General features: G+C 36.8%; 1 protein-coding gene and 1 pseudogene across 1 annotated transcript in view; both read right to left on the bottom strand.

Annotated features, from left to right (window-relative positions):
- TPK1 (thiamin pyrophosphokinase 1) overlaps positions 1-13,094 on the bottom strand; it is a 395,367-nt gene that overhangs the window by 209,992 nt on the left and 172,281 nt on the right. The window contains exon 5 of the mRNA XM_012447567.2: positions 8,596-8,668. Coding sequence (XP_012302990.2) covers positions 8,596-8,668 — 73 coding nt within the window. The remainder of the gene's footprint in view (positions 1-8,595; positions 8,669-13,094) is intronic.
- LOC105713761 (elongation factor 1-alpha 1-like) lies at positions 6,975-8,361 on the bottom strand (annotated as a pseudogene).

Genomic DNA, 13,094 nt, shown 5'->3' with positions numbered 1-13,094 from the left:
GCCTCCAGACCCTATTCTCCTGCCTCAGCACAGTGTATAGAAAACAGCCTGTGTTCTGTGGGTAGACTGCCTGTTTGAATCCCACTTCTACCACTTCCTAGCTATGTAACCCTAAACAAGTCATTCAGTCTCTTTGTCCCTCCATTTATCTGTAAAATGTGAATAACAATAGTTCTAACACAATAAAGTTTGTCAAGGGTTAAATGAATTCATAAATGAAAGTGTGTATAAAAACATCTGGCATATTTTAAGCATTAAACATATTTGGTTATTATTTTGTGGTTGTCATAATTGATTTATTGTCCTAAGAGCACCTTTGCTAATCTTGTTTTTTTCCTTAGGACCTAATTTTTTTATAGTAAGTTCACAGCAAAATAGAGAGGAAGGTACAGAGATACCCCATATATCCCCTGCCCCTGTACATGCAGAGCCTCCCCTGTCAACAACATCCTGCACCAGAGCAGTACATTTATTACAACTGATGAACCTGTACCAACACATCACAGTCACCCGAAGTTCACAGTTTACACCAGGGTTCACTCATGGAGTTGCACCTTTTAGAGACTTGGACAAATGTATAGTGACATGCATCCACCACTGCAATATCATACAGCATATTTTTCACTGCCCTAAAAATCCCCCCTTTTTGTTATTTTCAAAGGTGTGTTGATTAGTCTCTTTTTTTTAAGGATGACTTTCACTGAAAAGTTTCTGAAGAAGTGAAAGGAGCTCATAAGAATCTAAATACATTTTAGCCTAGTTGAAAACCAATATATTAAAACAGGTGTTGGTGGGTAAAGAGTAAATGTTCTGCAGCCAAATACATTTGAGAAACATTAAGGGAAAATTAGATTTTTGGTAGACTTACATACATGCATAGTGGGTTTCCAAAATGGCATACAAAATGGCAAATTTCACACAATCATTTGATCACAGAAATCTTTTTTATATGAAGCAAAGCAGGACCAGTGCTTTGCTGTTCTAGTTTGAAAAGGATTAGATGCCTGCTTCATATAAACTTCAATCTGAACCTACTAATCCTAGGGATACCAGGATGAATGACCACAGACTTCAGGTTCCAGAAGTTCATGTGTTAACAGTGAAAAGAAGGAAGATGATGGTAGAATTGTTTATCTCAAACTCTGCAAGAAACTACAAACAAGAGAGTAACCACCATTTCCAGATGGGGAACTTGAATTCATAAATCAAAGTGCATATACAAATATCTGGCATATTTTAAGCACTAAACATATTTGGTTATTATTTTTTAGGTTGTCATAGTTGGGTTTAGGAGGAGGAAGAATCCCATGAGTTGGAAAAATGAAAGAAGAGAGAGTCACAGAGGCCCTGGAGAACACAGAGTGTAACATCAGACGAATGAGAAGAGGCAGACAGGTGCCCCTGGGGGTCCTGTGTGCCTCACTTGGGAGTTCTTAAATGTAAAGGGCAAAGTCTAGCTCTTTCTGAAAGCCTTCAGTATGTTAAACAAATTCAAACAAAACAAGCTTCAAAAAACATAGATGGCAATAAAGTCAATTTGAAAGGACTATGACTGAGGCAGGCATAAGAATTAAGGCATATTCAAGAGATAGTTTCACATAATCTTCCCCTGGCAGTCTCATCATTCCCTTGGTGAGATGCTAATAAGGGTTAGACAGCCAGTTTAAGGAACATAAAGTGAAGAACCTGTCACTCAGTTGTCAAGGGAAACTGCCTGTCTATAATTCCCTTAGCAAAGCCTTTATATCTCAGCATATGTTAATTAGACTTCATGTTTAAGCCTAAAAATTTATTACACTCCAGGCTTTGTTTCATTTTGTTTACATTTTTAAAGAAATATATCAAAAAATTGAGTTGAGCTTTATATATTTTGTATAGTTTCCTCTGTTTGGCATAATAGTCAAACTTACTAACTAACTGTTCACAATTTCTAACAGTCCTGTTTGTCATTTTCTCTCAATTAATTAATTTTTCATCTAAAAGTTGTTGGCATGTGGCTGAGAAGAACTGAAAAACAGACGTAGCTAAGAGTAGAAAATAATAAGATTCATGAGATCAGGTGGATCAATGGAGATGTTTTTAACTGGAGGATTCTGTGAAATGTAAATAGAATCAAACCTGAGGCCTTATAAAATTCAAAAAGATATCCTATGCAATTCTGATTATGAATTACATCTACACACTTGCAAAGATGAACTGTTTGGAAATATTTTTTAAAAAACAGTGTTATTGAGAAACAATAAAATATTTAAAAGATCTTAAGCAAACAATTTTACAAAGTAAAATAAAATACTACCAGCTTATATTAAAACAGTGCTTTAGTATTTCCAGAGAACTTTACATGTATGCCATTATTAGATCATTACTATAAGCACATGAGAAAGGGAGGTAAAACCATGATTTAGTTTCACATGTGGTGGCAAGACTTTCAACTTTCATATGTGCAAACTAAAAACACAAATGTAATTTTCACTTAGTCCAAGAAAAAAATCACTTTATTACTTATAAAAGCCTAAAAAACTAAAATGCACACTACTAATAGCCAAGATTAAGTATTATTTGATATCCACACTGGACTATACCCTCCACCCGATAACCCGTCCTCCCCACTATTTAAGAATCAGTGTCCTCTTTAAATTGGAATTAAAATACAAGCATTTTCTGCATATCATCAGTAATCCATTTATCAAAAATCAGACATTCTATTCAAATGTCAACCAGATGACAATTTCCAATTATTCTGACTGAGAAAGTTATATTTAAACCCCAATTCCCTAAAATGTAACTGAAACACATTTATACAGGAAATAGCCATTATGATAAAATGTAAAATGATGAGACATTTTCTGCTATTGCATGTAATATTTATAGCATTTTATATTTATAAAAGGGAGCATTGGTTTTTTAAGATTAGATATACTCCCCCTGCTCCTCAAAAATGTGGGTATGGTCATTCAAGTATTCAATGACGATGGGAAAATATATCAAAAATATTGGTTTAATAAGATATAGTTGTCAATATTTCATGCAATTTGCTTTTAAAAACTCTTATCTTTCCCAAGAGGAAAAAGGATACAACGAAAGACAGGAGACAAAAAAATCTGCCTACATTTCTTTCTCCACTCCTCCAGTTTATAGTGCAATTACCTGGGGACCTGGAATTATCTTATTATCTCTGCAACAGAGAATCTGTGGTTCAGCATTGACTCACCTTTTCTGCTAGCCTCATTCACCATATATGTAGAGGTTCAATGTATTTCCTTAATCAAGCTTGCCTGCATAAATACAGCTATAATGAGTCTTTGGGAACGTTGCTGCAATATTCTTGATGCTATGTTCTTCTAGGACTTGAAAGGATTAACAGAGAAGATAAAATCAGAACTTGGACCTAGAGTCCTATTCCTGACTTATGACTAGGGTTGTTTTCAGCACACCCTCTGGAACATGGCCTTGTGTTGACAGCAACACTTTCTGGAATGCCAAAATACTAACTGGTAGCGCAAAGAAAGACATGCTAAAAACTTGCCTATCCCCTTGCTAATTTCCTATGACCAAATCACTCTGATTCTTCAGTGTTCTATCTTGACTCAATGCAATATCTTATAAGTAGCTTTTATTAATAGGTAATTTAGAATTTATCAGTTTATAAGATTTTGGTCATTCATGGTCTGCTCTAACTATTGCACCTTTACCCTTCTTGCCTCAAAATCAAAGGTTTAGAGGGACATGCTGGAAACATAATGTAAAGTATTTGATACTGTCATTGACTATTATCTCATTGATAGTGATAGTGGCATTCATTCCCAGGGATGCTACATATCCAGTGCAAGGAACAACTGTCTTACTCTATAGGCCAAAGGTGTTATCTGTTGAGAAGCGGTAGCAGTGACCCAGTCCCGTTCTAATAACATTCTTTTTATAGAAAACTTGGGCACCGATTCTAAAGCTGTCTCTCACTAGCTCTACCATTCTGTGGAAGTCGCTTAGCTTTCTAGGCCTCCCTTCCCTCATCAAAAAACTGGGATAAAGAATATTGTTTAATTTATTCTATTTTAAATTATAGTAGGCTTTTCATATCTACAGGGAATTGGCTCCAGGACTCTAGAGAACACCAAAATATGAAGATGCTTAAGTCCCTTAGTAGGCCTTGAATATCCCAGGGTTCCTCATCCCCTGTGGGATGGATCCTTGGATACCAAGGGTTGACTGTAGTTCATATTTTTATTATTATATTTACATGTTTTAACTCCTATCCTATACCTACATTTATGGAAAACCCTTGTTATTCTGTAATTTTTTTAAGGCATTAGCTAAATCCTGCACCTAGTTCCTTAACCCTCTAAATATGAAGGAAACATGTTTAAAGCTCCCTTTCCTAAATCCATTGAAGACTCCACAGAATATAGTAATGAAAGAATATCAGGACTTAGATGAGAGAGCCTAACTTCTTCTAAAGTTCTCAGAAAATTAACCTGGTGGTAAGCATAATAGATGGAATAATTAAGAAGACTGAAGCAGGTGATTTTAGCTTTGAATCAAAGAAGCATTGACTGACCCAGAAAAACGAAAAATAAAATATCAAGAGGAAAATCAGTAAGATATTCCTCATTCTGAGTTAATAGTAGTGAACCAGGCAGAGAGGAACTCAAACAGGCAAAAGGGAAAGCATCAAGATGTTGTAGCTACCTGAAAACAAGGACTTTACAGAATAAATTAAGGACTGTATACCAGCTGCCAGGCTCAACACTTTGTATGAATAAATGCTGGCTACACAATCCACTTTTTGATTTTAACAAAGTTTTGGCATTTTAAATTTCTTCATTGTATTAGATCCCCAGTTTCACCTTCACTGCAAACCCGGATCAGGTAGGGAGGGAGTATATTTGAAAATGAAGATAACTACCTTTCAATTGTGAAAGAGCAGTGTAAAGGCTGTTTAAGTTGGAGATAATGGCTTATATGAATCGTGTGTAATGTTGCATTAACTTCTTGTAATTATCATCATTATTAAAACTAGAGCCAAACACTCACCATGTGCTCTACAGGGCACATTAACTATATAAAAGGCATCATCTGTGCCCTCTAGGAACTTGGCCTAAAAGTTCAAAGCAGTGAGTTCAATACTCATTGACACATGGAGAAAATGGACTGTACTGCATCAACCTAGAACTATGCAGCTCAAGATTAGAAGATTGAGCTAAATCTTACTTTAGAAACTAAACCTTAAAAATATAATTTAGTTTTTAAGGTTAAAATAAAGTGAAGCAGGAAATATAAGAGAAATTCATCAAGGGGCATTAACTAAAAATTTTCCTCTATTCTTGACCCTCGTTTTACTGCCTATAGAAATAAAAAGGCTGGCTTCCCCTATTTCCTTATCTTGGACAGCAGTGATCAGGCTGGTGCTTCAAGCCAGCAGCATTAAAGAAGGAGGAGAGGAGTCACACCTGACCAGATCTTCAACATGTTTTTGGGTCTGCTTGTCCCTGCCTCTCTCGCTGTTTCTTCTGCTCCTGAAAATATGATTAATATTTATGCATTTGTAAAACTCTGCATTGTAAGCAAAGCTGTGGCTTTCCATCCCACCGAGGTTGAGGTATGGAGTTAATGAGAAGTGAGACTGTGGGGAATGAGTAGGAACATGCCAATGTTAAAGTAATTGAGCATGAATATCAAACACTGACTTGGGAACAGTCTTCATTTGCTAAGGGGAAGTCTGATCAGCTGGTGGGCAGATGGAATGTGCGGAGACCTGCATTCACTGCCAGCCCCAGAATTTCCATATCATAACAAGCCATACTTCATAAGTATAGCCCCTTTGTTTTCCCACCTAGAATCATGTTTCTTTTTTCCTCTTTCTTTACATTTTCCTACCTTTTTCTTCCCTCCTTCCTTTCTGAGAAAGGTTTCTTCTCTTCTTTTTGAATTCTCTCTCCCCAAGCCTCATGAAGAATTTAAAGTTTTGTGATTTTAATACCCGATGTTTGTTTTTTAAAAAATGTGTACTTTGCTAATGCCAGTTTAGAATTAAACACAGATGACGGTGTTGTGGCTACAAGAATTACTAATGTTACAAATTTTATTTGAAAAACTCTTCATTGTCTTTTAAAACCACTGAGACCTTGAATTATTGGTTACTTTAATACACTCCCATGTGACTTACATAATTCTCAATCAGATCATTTATATGTTCTTACATGGCAAAGATCTTTGAAAAATTTGCAAAATATTGAGAAAATTAACACCTTTTAAAAAGATACTGATTATCAATCTCAAGTTGTAGCAAACAGTTTTATTCAAAACAGAGTAATTTCAAAAAAACTAAACGTTAAAGAAAAATGTTGGTTCTAAATTCCTATGAATATAAAATTATGCATTTTTACAAAAATTCATTTACAAAGATGATTTTAGCAGAGTTTACAAAGCAAAAAAAAATGCACACCTGAAATGTACATTTATTTGGAATTTGCTAAGTGAAGTAAGGTACATCCATTAAATGAAGTTAAAATGATCCATGAGAAATATATAATAATGAGGATATAGGCAACAATTGTGTATTATTAAATGAGCATATATAAATTATAAGCTCTTTTTAAATATATATGTTTAAAGGATTAATTTTTATATGATGGTGATAAAATTTCCCCAAGATTGTGTTGCAACTTGTCACTTTGTAAGTTTCCTTTTTATTTTTTTCTTATTAAACTTTTTAAATGGTTCTCAAAATTCTGTGACAAATATCTGGTCAAGTTGTTTCCATTAACAAGTACTGATTTTAAAAACCATTAACTTAAAATTGCCACATGCAAAAAAGAAAATCATAGTGATCCACGAAACATTCTCTTTTCCTTCTGAATGCACTGTTATCACTGACCAGTCTTTTACTACTAAACTTAAATGGCCAATTAAAACAGTTCTGAGACTGTACCTCCACCACTGATTAAGACCAAGGTGGCAGGTATTAGGGAATATATTCATTTAGCCTTCTGAGTTTTCTGGGCAGAGCTGGTGACCTTGCCAGCTCCGGCAGCCTTCTTGTCCACTGCTTTGAGGATACCCACAGCAACTGTCTGTCTCATATCATGAACAGCAAAACGATCCAGAGGTGGATAGTCTGAGAAGCTCTCAACAAACATGAGCTTGCCAGGAACCATATCAATGATGGCAGCATCACCAGACTTCAAGAATTTAGGGCCATCTTCTAGCTTCTTACCAGAAGGGTGATCAATCTTTTCCTTCAGCTCAGCAACCTTGCATGCAACGTAAGCCCTGTGGCAATCCAGTACAGGGACATAGCCAGTACTGATTTGGCCTGGAAGGTTCAGGGTAATCACCTGAGCAGTGAAACCAGCTGCTTCCATTGGTGGGTCGTTCTTTCTGTCACCAGCAACGTTGCCACAATGAACATCCTTGACAGACACATTCTCGACATTGAAGCCCACATCATCCCCAGGAAGCGCTGTACTCAAACCTTCATGGTACATTTCGACAGATTTTACTTCAGTTGTAATGTCGACTGGAGCAAAGGTGACCACCATACCAGGTCTGAGAATACTAGTCTCCACTTGGCCAACAGGAACAGTAACAATACCATCAATTTTATAGACCTCCTGGAGAGGCAGGTGCAAGGGCTTGTCAGTTGGACTAGTCAGGGGTAGGCTGCAGTCCAGAGCCTCAAGCAGCGGGTTCCACTGGCACTGTCATCCTTACAGGTGACTTTCTATCCCTTCGACCAAGGCATGTTAGCACTTGGCTCCAGCATGTTGTCACCATTCCAACCAGAAATTGGCACAAATGCTACTGTGTCAGAGTTGTAGCCAATTTTCTTAATGTAAATGCTGACTTCCTTAACGATTTCCTCATATCTCTTCTGGCTGTCCGGTGGCTCAGTGGAATCATTTTGTTAACACCAACAATTAGTTGCTTCACATCCAGTGTGTAAGCCAGAAGGGCATGCTCTCGGGTCTCCCCATTCTTGGAGATACCAGCTTCAAATTCACCAACATCAGCAGCAACAATCAGGACAGCACAGTCAGCCTGAGATGTCCCTGTAATCATGTTTTTGATGAAGACTCTGTGTCCTGGGGCATCAATGATAGTCACGTAGTACTTGCTGGTCTCAAATTTCCACAAGGAGATACCAATGGTGATCCCATGTTCATGCTCAGCTATCAGTTTATCCAAGACCCAGGCGTACTTGAAGGAGCCCATTCCCATCTTAGCAGCCTCCTTCTCAAAATTTTCAATGGTTCTTTTGTCAATGCCATCACATTTATATATCAGATGGCTGGTAGTGGTGGACATGCCCGAATCTACATGACCAATGACAACAATGTTGACATGAGCCTTTTCCTTTCCCATTTCGGCTTTTAGGGATAGTTTTCATGACACCTGTGTTCCGGCAGCAAACCCATTTCGAAAAAGCATAAGTTTCCATTTTGAATGTATATTACAATTGCTATAATAAAAAAATTATAAAAAGTAACCAACTAGTGAGTTTATCAATCCCTTCCTATACACCACAAAAATTGGAAACAACATAGAGAAAGCAATCATATGAGAAAGCTCTTGAACAAAAAAGTGTTTATAATTTACCTTAGTAGCGTAGTATTCTCTGACTTCAGGCCTAATAGAATCAAAGTCTCCACTGATGAATTCAGGCAAAAAGCTGAAAGAAACAGTAAATCAAGTAAGTCAACTAGTTATTTCTACTTACTTTTGAAACTTTAAAACTGTGGCCGAGTGTAATGGCTTACAACTGTATTCCCTACACTTTGAGAGGTTGAAGCAGGAAGACTGCTTGAGGCCAGGAGTTCAAGACCAGCTTGGGCAACACAGCAAGACCCTATCTCTACAAAACAATTGAAAAACTAGCCGAGCATGATGGTGCACACGTGTAGTTTCAGGTACTTGGGAGGCTGCACTGGGAGGATCACTTGAGCCCAGGAGTTCGAGGATATAGTAATCCATGACAGTGAAACTGCACTCCAGCCTGGGTGACAGAGCAAGACTCTATCTCTAATTTTAAAAATAAAAAATAAAACTGTGATTATAAGGACCAAAGAGAAAAGTAATGTACTCAGAACAAAACCAGAAACACAGAAACTATTTTTAGAGAGCACAGGATGTTATACCATACACTCTTGGTTTCAGTGACTGAGGCAAACAACAGGTATCCAACCAATTAATCAACACAGTCACAATGTCAGAGAATGCTTATCTTTTTAAACAAATAGATTAAAAATTAAAGATTATTGGTTTAAAAAATAACATTCATCACCTTTGCATATTACCTTCTACATATATACAAGTTTTTACATTATTGTACCCTCACACAAGTCCAGAACTTTCAACAGATATGAATAGAACAAATGATCATGAGGATTCTTTGACATTCTGTGCCATGCAAGAGAAGGTTCAAAGACATTTAAGTATTCTATTGACATATGTCTAGAAACAGAAATCTTTTAGATAAGTCTGAAATACTACAAGAGTCAAGGTTGTTAAATATAGGGAGAGATTCCCAGATGTGGTTTCTAATAATATTACAATTGTCTTATTTTTTTCTTAAGTCATTTTAGAAAGCATACCTTACTCCATCTATTATACATAAGCCATCATTTACTATTTTTACATAAAATATTTACATGACCTGGTAGAGTTTCTTCCCACTTAAAACACCTAATTATAGAGAAATAAAACATCCCTGAATTTCTCAGTACTCCTGAAGAACCACCTAGCCTGCTGAGCCTCAGAAATGTATATGATACAAAGAAGGGAAGGATTACTTTCACTTCCTGTAAAAATATTCTACCCTTCATATGCCATGAGAATTAAAACTGTAACTATTTATCTAGTTAATTGCTTTGATTCAAAATACTAAAACTTTTTAGGTCTTCTCAAGGGGGCCACATTGTTATCTGATGAACAGGTCCACAGCTAAAGAAGACTGCAGTGTTATATTTCTGGGTATTACATTTCAAGAAAGGTGAAGCCCCAGAACTTGAAGAAAATTCTATGTCATAATAAATAAAACACAGGGGGTTATCTGGCTCCTGGAGACATTTTACTAATATATACCAAAGAGGTCAGGATTCAGGTACAGAAAATGTCTAAGGAAACCCTTCCAAGAGGGGAGAAACACAGCTGTATATTCTATTTAATAAGAAAAATTTAAAACACACACACATTGATTTATCCTTCACCTATGGGTGAGCAACTACCAGCAGCAGACAATGGACCTGGCTCTCATTGCAGGGGTAACAAACTAGGGCAAAGGGGACTAATGTTATGACAGATCTCTCTCAGAAAACCTGATGTGTGAGTTCAGGATAAAACTAACAGAGATAAAATTTGGGGAAAAAAATACTAACCTTGTTCTTTATCACAATTTCTTTTTGTAAGGTTCTTGACTCAGTTGAAAATATTATTTGTGAGGTCAAACCTAATCTAACCGATCTGTATTGGGCCACCTCTTCTTTGAGTTACCACAAAGATCTACCACAAAGATCTGGGCCACATAAACTCTTCAGCTTGGATGAACTACGCCCAACAATATTTTTATTAGTCAATTCATTCCACAAACATTCACTGAACACCAACTATATGCAAAAGACTACAGCTAATTTCAGAAAAAGGTAGAAATGGAAAGTAAATGTAAATACCCAGGTGTTTAAATCAACATCTTCCCATAAGCTTTCTTCCTGGAAACTACCCCTGCGTATATCTAGTACTTTTAATTTCATTTTATACCTATTTAGGTAAATAACTTGTACCTTACCCTGGTAGGACTAAAAATAGACTATTAACATTTTCTCTCTTTATTTTTTCTTGTTGTATAAATTCATTCATTTTCAAAGTCTTTTTACAGTGTTGCCACCATCACCATTCAACTGCATGCAAACCAATAAATGAATCACAAAATATTAGGGCTGGAAGGAATAAAAGAAATTATCCTTCTAATATCCTCATTTTCCTTTCTGAGGAACTGAAATTCAAGACGTCAAGGGCATTTTGTCTGTAAAGCCGGTATCCAATCTACTTCACCAAGTAAAGCAACCATTTAAAATTAGGACTCTGGGTCTCTGCTGGTTCAAGCACATCCTGGGAAGACCAACTTTATGTTGCTCTCCAAATTTTAGCCTCTCGGATCTCTAGAACTGATTTGGCAGTTTCCAAATTGCATATTGATTCTGACAATAAATAAATGGTGTTGGGAAAACTGGCTAGCCATATGCAGAAAGCTGAAACTGGACCATTTCCTTACACCTTACACTAAAATTAACTCTAGATAAATTAAAGATTTAAACATAAGACCTAATACCATGAAAACCCTAGAAGAAAGCCTAGGCAGTATCATTCAGGACATAGGCATATGCAAGGACTTCATGACTAAAACACCAAAAGCAATGGCAACGAAAGCCAAAATAGACAAATGGGATCTAATTAAACTTAAGACTTTCTGCAGAGCAAAAGAAACAATCATTAGAGTGAACCGGCAACCAACAGAATAGGAAAAAATGTTTGCAATCTACCCATCTGACAAAGGGCTAATATCCAGAATCTAGAAATAACTAAAGCAGATTTACAAGAGAAAACTAGCCCATTCAAAAGTGGGTGAAGGATATGAACAGACGCTTTTCACAAGAAAGTATCTATGAGGCCAACAAACAAATGAAAAAACGCTCACCATCACTCATCATTAGAGAAATGCAAATCAAAAACACATTGAGATATCATCTCATGCCAGTTAGAATGGTGATCATTAAAAAGCTGGAGACAACAGATGCTGGAGAGGATGTGGAGAAATAGGAACACTTTTACACTCATTTTGGGAGTGTAAATTCGTGCAACCATTGTGTAAGATAGTGTGGCAATTCCTCAAAGATCTAGAAATAGAAATTCCATTTGACCCAGCAATCCCATTACTGGGTATATACCCAAAGGATTATAAATCGTTCTATTATAAAGACACATGCACACATATGTTCACTGTGGCACTGTTTACGATAGCAAAGACCTGGAACCAACCCAAATGCCCATCAATGATAGACTGGACAAAGAAAATGTGGCACATATACACCATGGAATACTATGCAGCCATAAGAAATGATGAGGTTGTGTCCTTTGTAGGGACATGGATGAATTTGGAAACCACCATTCCAAACTGACACAAGAACAGAAAGCCGAACACTGCATGTTCTCACTCATAGGTGGGTGTTGAACAATGAGAACACATGGGCACAGGGAGAGAAGCATCACACACTGGGGTGTTGGGGGACAGGGGGCAAGGGGAGGGACAGTGGGGGGCAGGGAGGTCGGGGAGGGATAACACTGGGAGAAACGCCTGATGTAGGTGATGGGGGATGAAGACAGAAAACCACCATGGCATGTGTGTACTTATGCAACAATCCTGCAAGATCTGCACATGTACCCCAGAACTTAAAGTACAATAAAAAAGAAAAAAAAAGTTATGGTGAATACTACTCAGCCATAAAAACGGACTAATTAATGGCATTCTCAGCAACCTGGGTAGAACTGGGGATTGATGTTCTAAATGAAGTAACTCAGAAATGGAAAACCAAACATCATATGCTATCACTCACAAGTGGGATCTAAGCTATGAGAATGCAAAGGCATAAGAATGTCAATGGATTTTGGGCACTTGGGGGAATGGGTAGGGGGTGAGGGATAAAAGAGTACAAATTGGGTTCAGTGTATACTGCTTAGATGATGGGTGCATCAGAATCTGACAAATCACCACTAAATGACTTAATTATGTAACCAAACACCACCTGTTCCCCCAAAAACCTACGGAAATAAAAAATTTTAAGAAACAAAAAAATAAAAATAAGTAAATAAAAGCTGATACACACAAGCAACTGAACATCTATCCCCTTAGGGACAAATCATCCTAAAGACAATTAGATCTCCCTATATCTTACACTGTGAATAATGAAAGAAAGCTTTTATGCAAATCCACGTATGTTTTAATGGAAAATATTAACAGGAAAACAAACTTGTATAGATAGTAGATGCCTTACTTCGGTTAATTTTTAATATAATTTTCTCCACTGTAACATGTATGCTTTCAA

Source organism: Aotus nancymaae, unplaced genomic scaffold (assembly GCF_030222135.1).
Source record: "Aotus nancymaae isolate 86718 unplaced genomic scaffold, 86718_ANA_hifiasm-v0.15.2.pri h1tg000002l, whole genome shotgun sequence".
Classification (NCBI taxonomy): Eukaryota; Metazoa; Chordata; class Mammalia; order Primates; family Aotidae; genus Aotus; species Aotus nancymaae.
The sequence above is the reverse complement of the archived record's forward strand: the minus strand, read 5'-3'. Positions and strand labels throughout refer to the sequence as shown.